The sequence below is a fragment of the Gymnoscopelus microlampas genome (genome assembly GCF_963454915.1).
Source record: "Gymnoscopelus microlampas genome assembly, chromosome: 8".
Lineage (NCBI taxonomy): Eukaryota > Metazoa > Chordata > Actinopteri > Myctophiformes > Myctophidae > Gymnoscopelus > Gymnoscopelus microlampas.
In genome coordinates, this window is record NC_139945.1 from 18261427 (window position 1) to 18281426 (window position 20000).

At 39.2% G+C, this 20000-nt stretch overlaps 1 protein-coding gene across 2 annotated transcripts in view; it reads right to left on the reverse strand.

Annotated features, from left to right (window-relative positions):
- stard10 (StAR related lipid transfer domain containing 10) overlaps nt 1-20000 on the reverse strand; it is a 53120-nt gene that overhangs the window by 20325 nt on the left and 12795 nt on the right. For both annotated transcript variants that reach the window (XM_084064386.1, XM_084064387.1), the window contains exons 3-4: nt 8637-8784; nt 5257-5360 (exon numbers count right to left, since the gene is read on the reverse strand). In XM_084064386.1, the coding sequence (XP_083920512.1) occupies nt 5257-5360; nt 8637-8784 (252 nt within the window). The remainder of the gene's footprint in view (nt 1-5256; nt 5361-8636; nt 8785-20000) is intronic.

Sequence of the window (20000 nt, forward strand, 5' to 3'; positions counted from 1 at the left end):
CTGACTTGCCAGTCTCCAGGTTTTCTTCAGAATAGGTACGACTGTGATTTAACCCATTGAGACCTGAAGCCGATTCTACATGTCTCCTAAATCTCATCAGTATTCTGAAAAACGTATGTTTCTATATCAGTGGTGCTCAATCTTTTTCATGTCAAGGACCCCCAAAACTATATGTATTTGGCCGCGGACCCCCATCAAAATATGTTGTTCCAGGGACCCCCCCAGAAGCAAAGATTTGAGTTAAAAATGTTCGCTTTAAAAATATATATATTCAAAGATTTGCACACATTTTCACGAATTTTCAAAAATAGCGCGGCACTCGGTGCCGCGCTATGAGCTTGTATATCTGCTATTTTTGAATAGCCCAAAGTGTAAAATAATGCTTTTTAGCTCAAATCTAAAAATGACACAGTTCCAGGTCTTAAAGGGTTAATCAATGCAGAAATACTATAATTTTAAAGTGTGTGGCACACTGGCGTAGACACCATGGCACATTAGGAGTCCACTGGTATACATTTAGGACTAGGTCTATGTATTTCTGCTCATATTATTGACCGCTCACTTTGTTTGTCAGTAGCAAAAATGTCCATCACAAGCCACCATATAGGCCAATATATGTATCTCAATAATATGCTAATTTAACCACTTAACCCATTGAGACCTGGAACGCATCTGCATGTGTCACTTTTTGATTTGAGCTAAAAAGCATTATTTTACACCTTGGCTATTCAGAAATAGCAGATCTACAAGCTCGTAGCGCGGCACTCGGTGCCACGCTACGAGCTTGTAGATCTGCTATTTTTTAAACATTTTGGAAATATGTGCAAATCCTTGAATATATATTGTTTTAAATGAACATTTTTAACTCAAATCTTTGCGTCTGGGGGGTCCCTGGAACAAAATATTTTGAGATGGGGGTCCGCGGCCAAATACATATAATTTTGGGGGTCCTTGACATGAAAAAGTTTGAGCACCACCGATATAGAAATATACGTTTTTTTTTTTTTCAGAATACTTTTGGGATTTAGAAGACATTTGTAGAATCGGCTTCAGGTCTTAATGGGTTAAACACTATATATTATGTCGACCGGAGTCCCCCATAGGTCTGTACTAGGCCCCCTCCTCTTCTCCGTCTACAGCAAATACCTTTGCCGGAAAAACGGGTTACGGCGCATTGTGAGCCTTTATATTTGCATTTTTGCCAATGTTCGCCTCAGAGTAGGGACTCTACTGTAGGTTTCAAGTAGTCACAGACGCACTACAAAGCCCTTATCAGCAGGGACAGACCTCTTCAGAAAAGGGCTTTATTCTTTGCCCAGGTCTGCATTTTACATGTTATATTTTAGGAATTTTGCTGATGCTCTCAATCCAGGAAGGGAAACTGGAATAACAAATACATAAGCACAAACTGAATTAGCATTCATGAGTCAGCGAGTTCTTTGCAAGTAGCAGCCATGTATGACGTAACATAAAGAGGGCGTTGGGAGCACGAAAGATCGAGCTGAATGCAGTGTGTGTGTGTGTATGTGTGTGTATGTGTGTGTGCGTGTGTGTGTGTGTGTGTGTGTGTGTGTGTGTGTGTGTGTGTGTGTGTGTGTGTGTGTGTGTGTGTGCAGTGCGCACAGCAATATCCTGTTCATTTAACTGAAAGTGTAAAACTGTCAATTATTACAGTTAAATTAACACTCAGGATTTTTTTCCATGTGGGCAAAAGTAATATCAGCTCATTTCCAGAAAGCTCCTTAGCATAAAGTTGGAGATTTTTAGTCTTTCGCAGAGTTGACAGAATTCAACAAAAAACGTTGTTTTACCATCATTAAAGTTATACTAGGTAACTTTTACAAAAAAAATTAAGTTAAATTGTATATATTTTGTGAGTGGCAAATGTTTCACAACACCCACTCCATGAATTTCACCCCCGAAAGCCTTTTATAAACTATATTAAAATATTATATTGAAAGGGTGGCGGGCTGTCCTTCCCGCGAAAATGACGTCATCCAGCCGGGAAACGGAAATGCACCGGTTTCCTGTTTGGCCAGGAACTACGGCACCTGTTTCCTGTTTGGCCAGGAACTACCGCACCGGTTTCCTGTTTGGCCAGGAACTACCGCGCTAATAAGTAAAAGGAATCTCACGCTGTTTTTAAGACATTATAGGATTTGAAGATGGAAAAACAACAGCAAAAGAAAACACAGCTCACGGTAACTAATGCTCCACTGGCTAAGAGAAACGATCCGCAGATAATATAAAACAATTAAAAGACCGTTTTTTGAAACGCTTCCGTCTTCCGGTGAAAACAAATGGAATTCTGGGTAATGCGGGACTGCGCTAAATAATTACAATGACGGTAGTGACCAGCAGAGGTTGCTAAAAATCATTATTATTTTTGGACCTGCCTTGTATTGCTTTAAGCCTGATTTACATTTAGTCGTAACGACGGTGTCCTGTGCCAAAAATAGCAGACATACAAGCTCACAGCTTGTCGCGACGTGACGCGTCGTGAGCTTGTAGGTCGGCAATTTTAGGCACCGGATGGAGTAGAATCCAGCAGTGGTGGAAAAAGTACTCAAATTCTTTACTTAAGTAAAAGTACCAATACTGTAATATAAAAATACTCTGTTACAAGTAAAAGTCCAGAATCAAAAATGTACTTGAGTAAAAGTACAAAAGTATTGGCATCAAAATGTACTTAAAGTACCAAAAGTAAAAGTACTAAATATTTGAAAATAGCCGATCTACAAGCTCACAACGCGTCGCATCGCGACGCGTTGTGAGCTTGTAGATCTGCTATTTTCAAATAGCCTAGGTATAAAATAGGGCTAAAGTGGTTACTGTATGTTTTATAATATAATCATTTATATCTGAAAAGTAACTAGTAACTAAAGCCATCAAATACTTGTAGTGGAGTAAAAGTGCAATATTTGCCTCTGAGATGTACAGTGGAGTAGAAGTAAAAGTATTGGAAATTGGAAATACTCAAGTAAAGAACAAATACCTCAAAACTGTACTTAAGTACAGTAGTTAAGTAAATGTACTTAGTTACTTTCCACCACTGGAATCCAGGCATGCGTGTGTTGTTTACTCTTGTCAGTAACTTACAACCAAGGAGAACCGAGTCGTCATTCATTACTCGGCCTCCGCTCTTCAACTCAATCTACTGATGATTACCGAGCAGGCGCGCAGACGCACTGACATTTTGAAAGGACACAAACACATGCCGTGGGTAAGCAGGCTCACTAACTCCTTCCTAACCACTGTGTGTGTGTGTGTAGGAATGCGGAAGGCCGACCGTCAACAGCTAACAGTCACATGAGAAGTCTTATCCTTCTGTAAACATTTAATTAGAGAGAGAGAGAGACAGAGAGAGAGAGAGAGAGAGAGAGAGAGAGAGAGAGATTATGTTTCTCTTTAACCACTTGAACCCCAGCATCCATATTCTGGGGGGATAAAGAACAACGAAAAAAATATAACAAAACGTCATATTTTCCAGCACGTTGTGAGCTTGTAGATTGAATTTCTTTTAGGCAAAGACATTCAGTGTAGACGGGAAAAAGCGGTCCAAGTACAGAGCCAACTCAGGTGAAGTTGACTAAGTCAATTAGAGAGGGTTTCATGTGGTTAAGGAAATGGAAGGGAGAGAAAAGGTCAGATACATACGGAGGGGAGGGACAGACAAGACACAGTGTGTGAGGCTGACACAGAGAAAGAGAGAGAGAGAGAGAGAGAGAGAGAGAGAGAGAGAGAGAGAGAGAGAGAGAGAGAGAGAGAGAGAGAGGGAAAGAGGTAGAGAGGGAGAGGGCAAAAGAGAGAGGACGGGGAGTGAGAGAGAGAGAGAAAGAGACAGACAGACAGACAGACAGACAGACAGACAGACAGACAGACAGACAGGCGGGGGGGAGGGACAGACAGACAGACAGACAGAGACAGAGAGAGACAGAGAGAGACAGAGAGAGAGAGAGAGAGAGACAGAGACAGACAGACAGACAGACAGACAGACAGACAGACAGACAGACAGACACAGAGAGAGACAGAGAGAGACAGAGAGAGAGAGAGAGACAGAGACAGACAGACAGACAGACAGACAGACAGACAGACAGACAGACAGACAGACAGACAGACAGACAGACAGAGACAGAGAGAGACAGAGAGAGAGAGAGAGACAGAGACAGACAGACAGACAGACAGACAGACAGACAGACAGACAGACAGACAGACGGGGGGGAGGGACATACAGACAGACAGACAGACAGAGAGGGTAAAAGAAAAGGCAGTGAATCATGCATCCTGTTATACAGGATGGTTCTCACCCGCTTCCTCTAATTGGCAAAATCTAGCAAAAAATCTGGGCCTGCATCCAACCTGGAACCTGGAACTGTGGGCCACGTTCCAAACTGAAATATTTCCCCCCCCATCCTTTTTCCTTGTCACCATCATTTACACCCGTTTGCGTCGGCTGCCATTCGGAGCTGTACATTTGTTCAGATAAATAAACCGGAGGTTGAGTAGGAGGGGAACTCCACGTCGACATACAGTACAGTACGCCCCTGGCTGGCTGGCTGGCGGGGGCCGCTTGTCTCCGGACAAGGTGCCAAGGGCAGGAGGAAAGGGAGTAGAGTTTCAGATTGGATTGCGGCCAAAATGCCTCCTTCAATTCCTGGATGCTTTAGTTTTGTAACGGTAGACTTTTAGACGGTGCTGAGACATGACTGGGTCTTATTATTCCTTGCACGCACGTACGCACGTACGCACGTGCGAGCATGCACACAGGCACACACACACACCACTGGGCCCGCTGCCTAAAATCTTTCTTCAAACATTTCAAACATTTAAAGATTATTTCATGGTCTGCACACGAGTACACAGTAAAGTCCTCAGTGTTAGTTTAAGACGAGTGAGACAGTACAGTACACATGGAACCAAATGGAACTCCTCCAGAGTTCATTTACAGTGTGCTGTGAAAGGTTAAGTAGCTCGCCCACTAAACCAATGTGATTGGATATGGGCCATTCATTTCATAATGGTATGACTATGTACTTTTTTAACACACACACACACACACACACACACACACACACACACACACACACACACACACTGTACCTTACATGCACTGTTCACGGTTGAGCTAAGCAGTGTGTGTGTGTGTGTGTGTGTGTGTGTGTGTGTGTGTGTGTGTGTGTGTGTGTGTGTGTGTGTGTGTGTGTGTGTGTGTGTGTGTGTGTGTGTGTGTGTGTGTGTGTGTGGGCGCATACTCACGACATGTTTGACAGAGTAGTTCATGATGATGTAATCTTTCCCGATCTGCAGCCAGGAGCGCAGAGTGATTACATCACGGTTGCGAAGGGGCTTTGGGCACTTCCCTGTGACACAGAGGGACAAAACACTCTAACCATCACTTCTCATGGATTAAAGCTAAATCAAAATCTTGCGACTGAAAAAAAAAAGTCCAAGTCATAATATGCAAATTGTGAAACAGCGTGAAAAGGAGCCACCCATGCACACTAGTGCTGTGTTACATATACAATTAGCACAACAATATGTAGAATATGATGTTTCGGTATAGCCATATACAGCTAACCAGTTGAAGATATTGCAGATTGATGCTCAAGTCGACCATACCAACCCTGACAAAAAAAGGATAAGTTATATTGTATTTTAAAACAAATGCCAGACGCCAGAGGGTTAACCTTTGCTTTAATGAAATATCTGAGATCATTAGTATTTTCTCGAAGATTGAACACGCATTCTATTGCTAGTTTGACCACTTCAAATACTCTTTAACCCATTAAGACCTGGGACGCATCCGTGTCATTTTTAGATTTGAGCTAAAAACGCATTATTTTACACTTTAGCTTTTCAAAAATAGCAGATATACAAGCTCATAGTGCGGCACCGAGTTGCTATTTTTGAAAAATCGTGAAAACGTGTGCAAATCTTTGAATATGTATATTTCCAAAGCGAGCATTTGTAACTAAATTATGTGCTTCTGGGTGGTCCCTGGAACAACATATTTTGAGATGGGGGTCGGCGGCCAAATACATATAATTTTGGGGGTCCTTGACATGAAAAGGTTTGAGCACCACTGACATAGAAACATACGTTTTTTCAGAAAACTGTTGGGATTTAGAAGACATTTGTAGAATCGGCTTCAGGTCTTAAAGGGTTCATCTTAAAATAACAAATAACCGAAAATAGACTCTCTACATCTACAAGCTTACAACACGTCGCAATGCTTGTAGATAGTCTATTTTCGGTGCATGACATGCTTCCATAGAAGACATGCTGACTTCTATGGAATCCAAATGGCTGAAATTAGTGGTGGTGACTGAGAACTTTGATCCATGAGTTCTTTGGTTAAGAAAGATTTTTTCTTTTTTTTACAATTAGGGGTACAATTATGAAAAGATTTCGGTTGGGTTGGTCATTGAATGGTTAGGTAAGCTGAGATACTCTGCAAGATATTCGTGTTGCACCTTAATGTCTGCATCGTGTGCAGTATACACCAACTGTTGTGCTCAAGCACCTTATGTCTACATACTGTACCGGACTGATATGCTATGTGTAAATATGCAGAGACCTTTTTTTCTTTCTGTTCCGCCTTTGTCATGAAACATTGCTTTTGACGTCCCCACAAGTATAGCAATAGAAGAATGTGTGTGTGTGTATGTGTGTGTGGGTTTATTTGTGTCTGTATGATCTTTGCAAAGGAAACATTTGCACATCCACTTAGCTCAGATGCAGGTGCGTTGGACAGTCTGAAATGACCATGAATGGGGGAATATGCCGCACAACACCGCTCTTGCTCAGCAGCTTCGAGTTCATTCAAACACAGATGGTTCGGTATCTCTGGACCTTCACCCAAAAGTGTCTTACAGAAATAACAGCATCATGATCTTATATCTACTTCCCCCCGTCTGTTCACAGGTGTGAGACAATCACACTCTCCTGTAGGTGTGTCTCTCAATGATTGTCCGTGACCAGTGTGAGATTATTTAATCACCCTAACCAGACAATTCCACACACGAACAGTGGTGTAAAATAAAAGTACATTTACTTAAGTACTGTACTTAAGTACACTTTTGAGGAATTTTTACTTTATTGGAGTATTTCCAATTATCGGTACTTTTACTTCTACTCCACTACATCTCAGAGGCAAACATTGTACTTTTACTCCACTACTATTATTTGAAAACTTAGAGTTACTAGTTACTTTTCAGATATACATTATGATATTATAAAATATACATTAACCACTTCAGTCCTATTTTATACCTATGCTATTTGAAAATAGCATATCTACAAGCTCACAACGCGTCGCGATGCGACGCGTTGTGAGCTTGTAGATCGGCTATTTTCAAACATTTTAGTACTTTTACTTTTGGTAGGTACTTTATATTTTGAATCCAATACTTTTGTACTTTTACTCGAGTAACATTTTGAACACAGGCCTTTTACTTGTAACAGAGTACTTCTACATTGCAGTATTGTTACTTTTACTTAAGTAGAAAATGTGAGTACTTTTTCCACCACTGCACATGAACATGATTGTGTGACATCATAACCTTTTACATTATTTACAGACAGGGACGTGCACAGATAGACTCTAGGTGGTGCTAGAGCACCTGCCCTTTGCCCTCTTGACCAGAAGTGCCCTTTTGAAAAAAAATATTATTTTTTTTATTTTTTTTTCAGTTTACAGCAGGGGTCTTCAACAGGGGGTCCGGGACCCCTAGGGGGTCCTCAGAGTTACTACAGGGGGTCCGCCAAATCTTTATGTGATATAATTTTTCTTTTTACCATAACCACTCGAAACCTAGCATCCCTTTTCTGAGGAGAACTCTAGCCAAAAATAGCAGATCTACAAGCTCACAACGCCTCGCGCTGCGAGGCGTTGTGGGCTTGTAGATCGGCTATTTTTGGCAAAGAGGTTTGGTGTAGAGGGAAAAAAGAGCAGACCAAGTCAACAAAAAAAAGTATAATTTACTAGAGCACCTGCCCCTCAAAATGTCTGTGCACGCCCCTGTTTACAGAAAATGCACCAAATGTATGTCATGTATATCGGCTTTGCAGCTTTCAAAAATCATTCCAAAATGTGCAAAATGTACAAAGTGTATCTTAGATGTGCCTGTCTGTATAATCTGACATGGATGACTCTGAACACATCCATAACATCAGATAACACACAACACACATACCATACATTCTTACCTACTGTATCCCGCTAGAGTTATCTCAGGATACCGCTGCTAAGTGCTAAGTCATGTGTGTGTGTGTGTGTGTGTGTGTGTGTGTGTGTGTGTGTGTGTGTGTGTGTGTGTGTGTGTGTGTGTGTGTGTGTGTGTGTGTGTGTGTGTGCTGTTTTTATGGTTAAAAAGGTCGGGGTTAGGGTTAGGAATAGGCATTTAGAGGCTAGGTTTAGGGGTTAGGGTTGTATTTATGCCTAGTTTATACTTAGTTGTGTGCCGGTGTCACGCACGGGAAAATAACCATCTGAGAAAATAACCAATCTATTTTCGGCTATTTTCGATGCTGTCCTTTAATTTTGATGTCCTCACGAGTATAGTAATACAAGCGTGTGTGTGTGTGTGTGTGTGTGTGTGTGTGTGTGCGTGTGCGTGTGCGTGTGCGTCACATACATGAGTAGTAGCCCACATCTGCGTTGACGGTGAGCTTTCCGATGTCGAAGGTCTCGATGACGTTGGCGTCCCATTTGCGCCTGTACTCCGTGTCATGCAGAACGTCATACATGGACTCCGCCGACACGTCCTTACACACCATCCGACACTATAGGACACACAGACATTAACCCATTGAGACCTGAGGCAGATTCTGCAAATACCTTCTAAACTAAACGTTTCAAACACTTTCAAGATTTTTCAAAAATGTTCAAAAATAGCAGATGTACAAGCTTGTACATCTGCTATTCAAAAACATGTATTATCCTTTTTTTGTCAGGGTTGGTATGGTCGACTTGAGCATCAATCTGCAATTCAAAGAAATTGAAACCCACAATTCAAAGAAACATTTCAGTGGACAAACACATAACTGTGTTATACTGTATGTATACAGTACTGTATTGTATTGTGCACACCACCAATACACACCTGGAAGAGAAAAGCATGAACATGTGTGTTGAAGAGAGAGCATGGTCCAAAGAGACAATCAAGACACTGAGAAACTGAGCTCAATGATAGATGAAAACATCAGACCAGAACAAACATATAAACTACCACGTTCAGTACAGAACAAACGTATAAACTACCACGTTCAGTACATAACAAACAGATAAACTACCACGTTCAGTACAGAACAAACAGATAAACTACCACGTTCAGTACAGAACAAACATATAAACTACCACGTTCAGTACAGAACAAACGTATAAACTACCACGTTCAGTACAGAACAAACATATAAACTACCACGTTCAGTACAGAACAAACAGATAAACTACCACGTTCAGTACAGAACAAACATATAAACTACCACGTTCAGTACAGAACAAACAGATAAACTACCACGTTCAGTACAGAACAAACAGATAAACTACCACGTTCAGTACAGAACAAACATATAAACTACCACGTTCAGTACAGAACAAACAGATAAACTACCACGTTCAGTACAGAACAAACAGATAAACTACCACGTTCAGTACAGAACAGAGATAAACTACCACGTTCAGTACAGAACAAACAGATAAACTACCACGTTCAGTACATAACAAACAGATAAACTACCACGTTCAGTACAGAACAGAGATAAACTACCACGTTCAGTACAGAACAAACGTATAAACTACCACGTTCAGTACAGAACAAACGTATAAACTACCACGTTCAGTACAGAACAAACATATAAACGACCACGTTCAGTACAGAACAAACATATAAACTACCACGTTCAGTACATAACAAACAGATAAACTACCACGTTCAGTACAGAACAAACAGATAAACTACCACGTTCAGTACAGAACAAACAGATAAACTACCACGTTCAGTACAGAACAAACAGATAAACTACCACATTCAGTACAGAACAAACAGATAAACTACCACGTTCAGTACAGAACAAACATATAAACTACCACGTTCAGTACATAACAAACATATAAACTACCACGTTCAGTACATAACAAACAGATAAACTACCACGTTCAGTACAGAACAAACGTATAAACTACCACGTTCAGTACAGAACAAACAGATAAACTACCACGTTCAGTACAGAACAAAGAGATAAACTACCACGTTCAGTACAGAACACACATATAAACTACCACGTTCAGTACAGAACAAACGTATAAACTACCACGTTCAGTACAGAACACACATATAAACTACCACGTTCAGTACATAACAAACATATAAACTACCACGTTCAGTACAGAACAAACATATAAACTACCACGTTCAGTACATAACAAACATATAAACTACCACGTTCAGTACAGAACAAACATATAAACTACCACGTTCAGTACATAACAAACATATAAACTACCACGTTCAGTACAGAACAAACATATAAACTACCACGTTCAGTACAGAACAAACATATAAACTACCACGTTCAGTACATAACAAACATATAAACTACCACGTTCAGTACAGAACAAACAGATAAACTACCACGTTCAGTACAGAACAAACATATAAACTACCACGTTCAGTACAGAACAAACAGATAAACTACCACGTTCAGTACAGAACAAACAGATAAACTACCACATTCAGTACATAACAAACAGATAAACTACCACGTTCAGTACAGAACAAACATATAAACTACCACATTCAGTACAGAACAAACAGATAAACTACCACGTTCAGTACATAACAAACAGATAAACTACCACGTTCAGTACATAACAAACAGATAAACTACCACGTTCAGTACAGAACAAACAGATAAACTACCACGTTCAGTACAGAACAAACAGATAAACTACCACGTTCAGTACAGAACAAACAGATAAACTACCACGTTCAGTACAGAACAAACAGATAAACTACCACGTTCAGTACAGAACAAACAGATAAACTACCACGTTCAGTACAGAACAAACAGATAAACTACCACGTTCAGTACAGAACAAACAGATAAACTACCACGTTCAGTACAGAACAAACAGATAAACTACCACGTTCAGTACAGAACAAACAGATAAACTACCACGTTCAGTACAGAACAAACGTTTAAACTACCACGTTCAGTACAGAACAAACAGATAAACTACCACGTTCAGTACAGAACAAACGTATAAACTACCACGTTCGGTACAGAACAAACGTATAAACTACCACGTTCAGTACAGAACAAACAGATAAACTACCACGTTCAGTACAGAACAAACAGATAAACTACCACGTTCAGTACAGAACAAACAGATAAACTACCACGTTCAGTACAGAACACACATATAAACTACCACGTTCAGTACATAACAAACAGATAAACTACCACGTTCAGTACATAACAAACATATAAACTACCACGTTCAGTACAGAACAAACATATAAACTACCACATTCAGTACATAACAAACAGATAAACTACCACGTTCAGTACAGAACAAACATATAAACTACCACGTTCAGTACAGAACAAACATATAAACTACCACGTTCAGTACAGAACAAACATATAAACTACCACATTCAGTACATAACAAACAGATAAACTACCACGTTCAGTACAGAACAAACAGATAAACTACCACGTTCAGTACAGAACAAACAGATAAACTACCACGTTCAGTACAGAACAAACAGATAAACTACCACGTTCAGTACAGAACAAACAGATAAACTACCACGTTCAGTACAGAACAAACGTATAAACTACCACGTTCAGTACAGAACAAACGTATAAACTACCACGTTCAGTACAGAACAAACAGATAAACTACCACGTTCAGTACAGAACAAACAGATAAACTACCACGTTCAGTACAGAACAAACAGATAAACTACCACGTTCAGTACAGAACAAACATATAAACTACCACGTTCAGTACAGAACAAACAGATAAACTACCACGTTCAGTACAGAACAAACGTATAAACTACCACGTTCAGTACAGAACAAACAGATAAACTACCACGTTCAGTACAGAACAAACAGATAAACTACCACGTTCAGTACAGAACAAACAGATAAACTACCACGTTCAGTACAGAACAAACATATAAACTACCACGTTCAGTACAGAACAAACAGATAAACTACCACGTTCAGTACAGAACAAACATATAAACTACCACGTTCAGTACAGAACAAACAGATAAACTACCACGTTCAGTACAGAACAAACAGATAAACTACCACGTTCAGTACAGAACAAACATATAAACTACCACGTTCAGTACAGAACAAACATATAAACTACCACGTTCAGTACATAACACACATATAAACTACCACGTTCAGTACAGAACAAACATATAAACTACCACATTCAGTACATAACAAACAGATAAACTACCACGTTCAGTACATAACAAACAGATAAACTACCACGTTCAGTACAGAACACACATATAAACTACCACGTTCAGTACAGAACAAACAGATAAACTACCACGTTCAGTACAGAACACACATATAAACTACCACGTTCAGTACAGAACAAACAGATAAACTACCACGTTCAGTACATAACAAACAGATAAACTACCACGTTCAGTACAGAACAAACAGATAAACTACCACGTTCAGTACATAACAAACAGATAAACTACCACGTTCAGTACATAACAAACAGATAAACTACCACGTTCAGTACAGAACAAACAGATAAACTACCACGTTCAGTACATAACAAACAGATAAACTACCACGTTCAGTACAGAACAAACAGATAAACTACCACGTTCAGTACAGAACAAACAGATAAACTACCACGTTCAGTACAGAACAAACAGATAAACTACCACGTTCAGTACAGAACACACATATAAACTACCACGTTCAGTACAGAACACACATATAAACTACCACATTCAGTACATAACAAACAGATAAACTACCACGTTCAGTACATAACAAACAGATAAACTACCACGTTCAGTACAGAACACACATATAAACTACCACATTCAGTACATAACAAACAGATAAACTACCACGTTCAGTACATAACAAACAGATAAACTACCACGTTCAGTACAGAACAAACAGATAAACTACCACGTTCAGTACAGAACACACATATAAACTACCACGTTCAGTACAGAACACACAGATAAACTACCACGTTCAGTACAGAACAAACAGATAAACTACCACGTTCAGTACAGAACAAACAGATAAACTACCACGTTCAGTACAGAACAAAGAGATAAACTACCACGTTCAGTACATAACAAACAGATAAACTACCACGTTCAGTACAGAACAAACATATAAACTACCACATTCAGTACATAACAAACAGATAAACTACCACGTTCAGTACATAACAAACAGATAAACTACCACGTTCAGTACATAACAAACAGATAAACTACCACGTTCAGTACAGAACAAACATATAAACTACCACGTTCAGTACAGAACAAACATATAAACTACCACATTCAGTACATAACAAACAGATAAACTACCACGTTCAGTACATAACAAACAGATAAACTACCACGTTCAGTACAGAACACACATATAAACTACCACGTTCAGTACAGAACAAACAGATAAACTACCACGTTCAGTACAGAACACACATATAAACTACCACGTTCAGTACAGAACAAACAGATAAACTACCACGTTCAGTACATAACAAACAGATAAACTACCACGTTCAGTACAGAACAAACAGATAAACTACCACGTTCAGTACATAACAAACAGATAAACTACCACGTTCAGTACATAACAAACAGATAAACTACCACGTTCAGTACAGAACAAACAGATAAACTACCACGTTCAGTACATAACAAACAGATAAACTACCACGTTCAGTACAGAACAAACAGATAAACTACCACGTTCAGTACAGAACAAACAGATAAACTACCACGTTCAGTACAGAACAAACAGATAAACTACCACGTTCAGTACAGAACACACATATAAACTACCACGTTCAGTACAGAACACACATATAAACTACCACATTCAGTACATAACAAACAGATAAACTACCACGTTCAGTACATAACAAACAGATAAACTACCACGTTCAGTACAGAACACACATATAAACTACCACATTCAGTACATAACAAACAGATAAACTACCACGTTCAGTACATAACAAACAGATAAACTACCACGTTCAGTACAGAACAAACAGATAAACTACCACGTTCAGTACAGAACACACATATAAACTACCACGTTCAGTACAGAACACACAGATAAACTACCACGTTCAGTACAGAACAAACAGATAAACTACCACGTTCAGTACAGAACAAACAGATAAACTACCACGTTCAGTACAGAACAAAGAGATAAACTACCACGTTCAGTACATAACAAACAGATAAACTACCACGTTCAGTACAGAACAAACATATAAACTACCACGTTCAGTACAGAACAAACAGATAAACTACCACGTTCAGTACAGAACAAACAGATAAACTACCACGTTCAGTACAGAACAAAGAGATAAACTACCACGTTCAGTACATAACAAACGTTTAAACTACCACGTTCAGTACAGAACAAACAGATAAACTACCACGTTCAGTACATAACAAACGTATAAACTACCACGTTCAGTACAGAACAAACAGATAAACTACCACGTTCAGTACATAACAAACGTATAAACTACCACGTTCAGTACAGAACAAACGTATAAACTACCACGTTCAGTACAGAACAAACAGATAAACTACCACGTTCAGTACAGAACAAACATATAAACTACCACGTTCAGTACAGAACAAACAGATAAACTACCACGTTCAGTACAGAACAAACAGATAAACTACCACGTTCAGTACAGAACAAACAGATAAACTACCACGTTCAGTACAGAACAAACAGATAAACTACCACGTTCAGTACAGAACAAACGTATAAACTACCACGTTCAGTACAGAACAAACAGATAAACTACCACGTTCAGTACATAACAAACAGATAAACTACCACGTTCAGTACAGAACAAACAGATAAACTACCACGTTCAGTACAGAACAAACAGATAAACTACCACGTTCGGTACATAACAAACAGATAAACTACCACGTTCAGTACAGAACAAACAGATAAACTACCACGTTCGGTACATAACAAACAGATAAACTACCACGTTCGGTACATAACAAACAGATAAACTACCACGTTCGGTACATAACAAACAGATAAACTACCACGTTCAGTACAGAACAAACAGATAAACTACCACGTTCGGTACATAACAAACAGATAAACTACCACATTCAGTACAGAACAAAGAGATAAACTACCACGTTCGGTACAGAACAAACAGATAAACTACCACGTTCGGTACAGAACAAAGAGATAAACTACCACGTTCGGTACAGAACAAACAGATAAACTACCACGTTCGGTACAGAACAAACAGATAAACTACCACGTTCGGTACAGAACAAACAGATAAACTACCACGTTCGGTACAGAACAAAGAGATAAACTACCACGTTCGGTACAGAACAAAGAGATAAACTACCACGTTCGGTACAGAACAAACAGATAAACTACCACGTTCGGTACAGAACAAACAGATAAACTACCACGTTCAGTACAGAACAAACAGATAAACTACCACGTTCAGTACAGAACAAAGAGATAAACTACCACGTTCAGTACAGAACAAACAGATAAACTACCACGTTCAGTACAGAACAAACAGATAAACTACCACGTTCAGTACAGAACAAACAGATAAACTACCACGTTCAGTACATAACAAACAGATAAACTACCACGTTCGGTACAGAACAAACAGATAAACTACCACGTTCAGTACAGAACAAACATATAAACTACCACGTTCAGTACAGAACAAACATATAAACTACCACGTTCAGTACAGAACAAACAGATAAACTACCACGTTCAGTACAGAACAAACATATAAACTACCACGTTCAGTACAGAACAAACATATAAACTACCACGTTCAGTACAGAACAAACATATAAACTACCACGTTCAGTACAGAACAAACAGATAAACTACCACGTTCAGTACAGAACAAACAGATAAACTACCACGTTCAGTACAGAACAAACAGATAAACTACCACGTTCGGTACAGAACAAAGAGATAAACTACCACGTTCAGTACAGAACAAAGAGATAAACTACCACGTTCAGTACAGAACAAACAGATAAACTATCACGTTCGGTACAGAACAAACAGATAAACTACCACGTTCGGTACAGAACAAAGAGATAAACTACCACGTTCGGTACAGAACAAAGAGATAAACTACCACGTTCAGTACATAACAAACAGATAAACTACCACGTTCAGTACATAACAAACAGATAAACTACCACGTTCAGTACAGAACAAACATATAAACTACCACGTTCAGTACAGAACAAACAGATAAACTACCACGTTCAGTACAGAACAAACAGATAAACTACCACGTTCAGTACAGAACAAACAGATAAACTACCACGTTCGGTACAGAACAAAGAGATAAACTACCACGTTCAGTACAGAACAAAGAGATAAACTACCACGTTCAGTACAGAACAAACAGATAAACTATCACGTTCGGTACAGAACAAACAGATAAACTACCACGTTCGGTACAGAACAAAGAGATAAACTACCACGTTCGGTACAGAACAAAGAGATAAACTACCACGTTCAGTACATAACAAACAGATAAACTACCACGTTCAGTACAGAACAAACAGATAAACTACCACATTCAGTACAGAACAAACAGATAAACTACCACGTTCAGTACAGAACAAACAGATAAACTACCACATTCAGTACAGAACAAACAGATAAACTACCACATTCAGTACAGAACAAACAGATAAACTACCACGTTCAGTACAGAACAAACAGATAAACTACCACGTTCAGTACAGAACAAACAGATAAACTACCACGTTCAGTACAGAACAAACAGATAAACTACCACGTTCAGTACAGAACAAACAGATAAACTACCACGTTCAGTACAGAACAAACAGATAAACTACCACGTTCAGTACAGAACAAACAGATAAACTACCACGTTCAGTACAGAACTAATCTGAGTTCCCAGAAGTTTTCGCCAGCTCTGGCGAGGAACTTCTGGGCCACAGCCCTGGTATTTGTGGGCGGGATGTACGTCACGCTCTGAATCTGAGCGGACTCGCCTCTTACCGGTCTGAGAGCTGTGCAACTCGTCTAAAAAGTCCGACGAGAGGCAAACAGCAGTACACAACAATGGCGGCCGAAATTTCTCAAGGGGAAATTGCTTCCCGTCGATCCTATTTAGATGCATCACCCACTGCATGTGGATCCCGCCCCCTTTTCTTCATTGGCTGTTGATTTGAATCACAACGCAGTGGCCGCGCCCCTGCTGTCCAAGCTCCGACGCTAACCCTCCCAGACTAGTACAGAACAAACAGATAAACTACCACGTTCAGTACAGAGCAAACACACATACTGGACATGCAGTACAGTAGAGCTGTTCTTGGTGAAGAGGTGATTCGATCATGGGTTAGGGCTGAGCAATTAACCGAAACCGACATTTAGAACCAATAACCGACTTAATATTGCTCATGTAGGCTAATTGGATAATCGAGAAGCAAGTTCTTATATATCAACGAATCAACTGAATCATCAAAAGCCTGACAGCACGTTGTGTGTTCGAGTCCCGATCCTGACGGCCTGTGCTGCATGTCACTCTCCATTTCCTGACGGACTACTATCCTATCAATAAAAGCCAAAACGTTTATCTTCACCCATATATATATAACTTTTCCCACTCCCAGAACCAGGAGATAACATAGTTGTATATATATATATATATATATATATATATATATATATATATATGTATATATATATATATATATATGTATATATATATATATATATATGTATATATATATATATATATATATATGTATATATATATATATATATATATATATATATATATATATATATATATATATATATATATATATATATATATATATATACAACAGATAAACTACCACCGCCCTATAATGAGTAAAGAATAATGAGTACACACACACACACACACACACACACACACACACACACACACACACACACACACACACACACACACACACACACGTGCGTTCACACACACACACACACACGTGCGTTCACACTCTGCAGCTCCAGGGTAATACCGTTACTACAGTTACAACAGCCACAGGGGAGAAACGTTGTTAATTAAAATACAGAGGGAACGTGACAGAGACAGAGACAGAGAGACAGAGAGAGAGAGAGAGAGAGAGAGAGAGAGAAAGACATAACCTTTGTTAGTGTGTGGGAGTGAGAGAGAAAAAGAAAAATTAAAAAAAGGAAAGAAAGGGGAGATTGTGTGACCCAGATGATTGTAACTCATTACGCGTCAGTGCATGATGGCTATCGTTTCATCTTCGTTCCTCATCTTCTCCTCGTTGCCCCAAGGGCCTCATTTACCAGGATGTTCACTCACTTTATTCCATATTTTTAGCTCCCTGCTCAATCATGTATCAACTCCTGAGGAAAACTTATATCCATGCATGTCTCTCTGGTAGGAAAAGAAAATGTTCAACAAATGCACACAAATCAACTGTTAAAGGATCTACACCATGAATTAAAAAATATATATTTAATATTTAATATCATATTGCTTATGTCCCTCAAACGTTTTTCAAAAGGTTTTAGCCTAAATCAAGCCTCAGATATACTCATTCCAACTAACTTCTCTCTGGATTATAAAGCACTTTCACCTGCAATACCACATTGTCCTGATTTGCACGTGGTGCTATTGAACCAGTTTGTATGCATGTTATCTCCTGGTTCTGGGAGTGGGAAAAGTTTTTTTTTTTAAAGAAAAAAAAAAAATATATATATATATATATATATTTTCTCCCCCCCCTAAGTTGGAACTGAAAAACGGGAGGGATTGTACCGCTAGTGACGTCACTTTCGGGGATAAATCAGTTTGGCCTGTTTTGAGACCAATTTACAGAAAACCCCAGATATGCTGTGAAAGCCTGAGTGTTCAAACTGGGGTATTTTTTGGGTTAGAAGAGAGGTAGGGGAGACCAAAAACACACAAAAAAGAAGGAAAAGTTTAAATTCATGGTGTAGTTCCTTTAACAACATGAACTCTCTATTCTAGCCATATCATTTTAGTGGAACATTCAGTGAAAATAGGCGATCTACAAGCCCTCAACCTGTCGCGTTGTGACACGTTGTGAGCTCCCGCCATCCTGAGCTCCCGTTGTGACACCCGCCATTTTCGGCAAAGAGATATTGGTGTAGAAGGAAAAAAGGAGGGGTCCAAGTATAGGGCCCTGGGATGTTAACTGGACAGCTGTAGGCCTTTCAAAGAACAAAACAGAAAATATTTCTGATATATGACACTATGTGAAAGTTTCTGAAATGTGCAAATACAAACATGTTTATAGACTTTCTGATAGTTTTTTTGCTGTTGTTTCTGTTTTGTTATACTTCTGTATCATCCTATTTTATGGCGGCATTGGGAATATGTTTTTATTTGATCTTTTCACTGAAAAGCCTAATGATAAATCATGAAAAAGTTAACATTTCTGTGGCATACATACTACAAGCAGTATACAAACACTGGAAAGATCCTCCCTAAATCGAAACTGAAAGAACGTTTCACCTCTAATGGAGATAACAAATCTGTCAGCTGCAGCTAAATATCAATATCAAGAAAAAAAAATAATCACTTTTTTCCGCAGGTTCGTGCTTGCAGGTACGAGGTACGAGAAGCGAGCTTAGGTGTTTCTGGGTAGTTCTGACAGGGTATAAATAGCTCCCATGATTGGGTGAGGTGG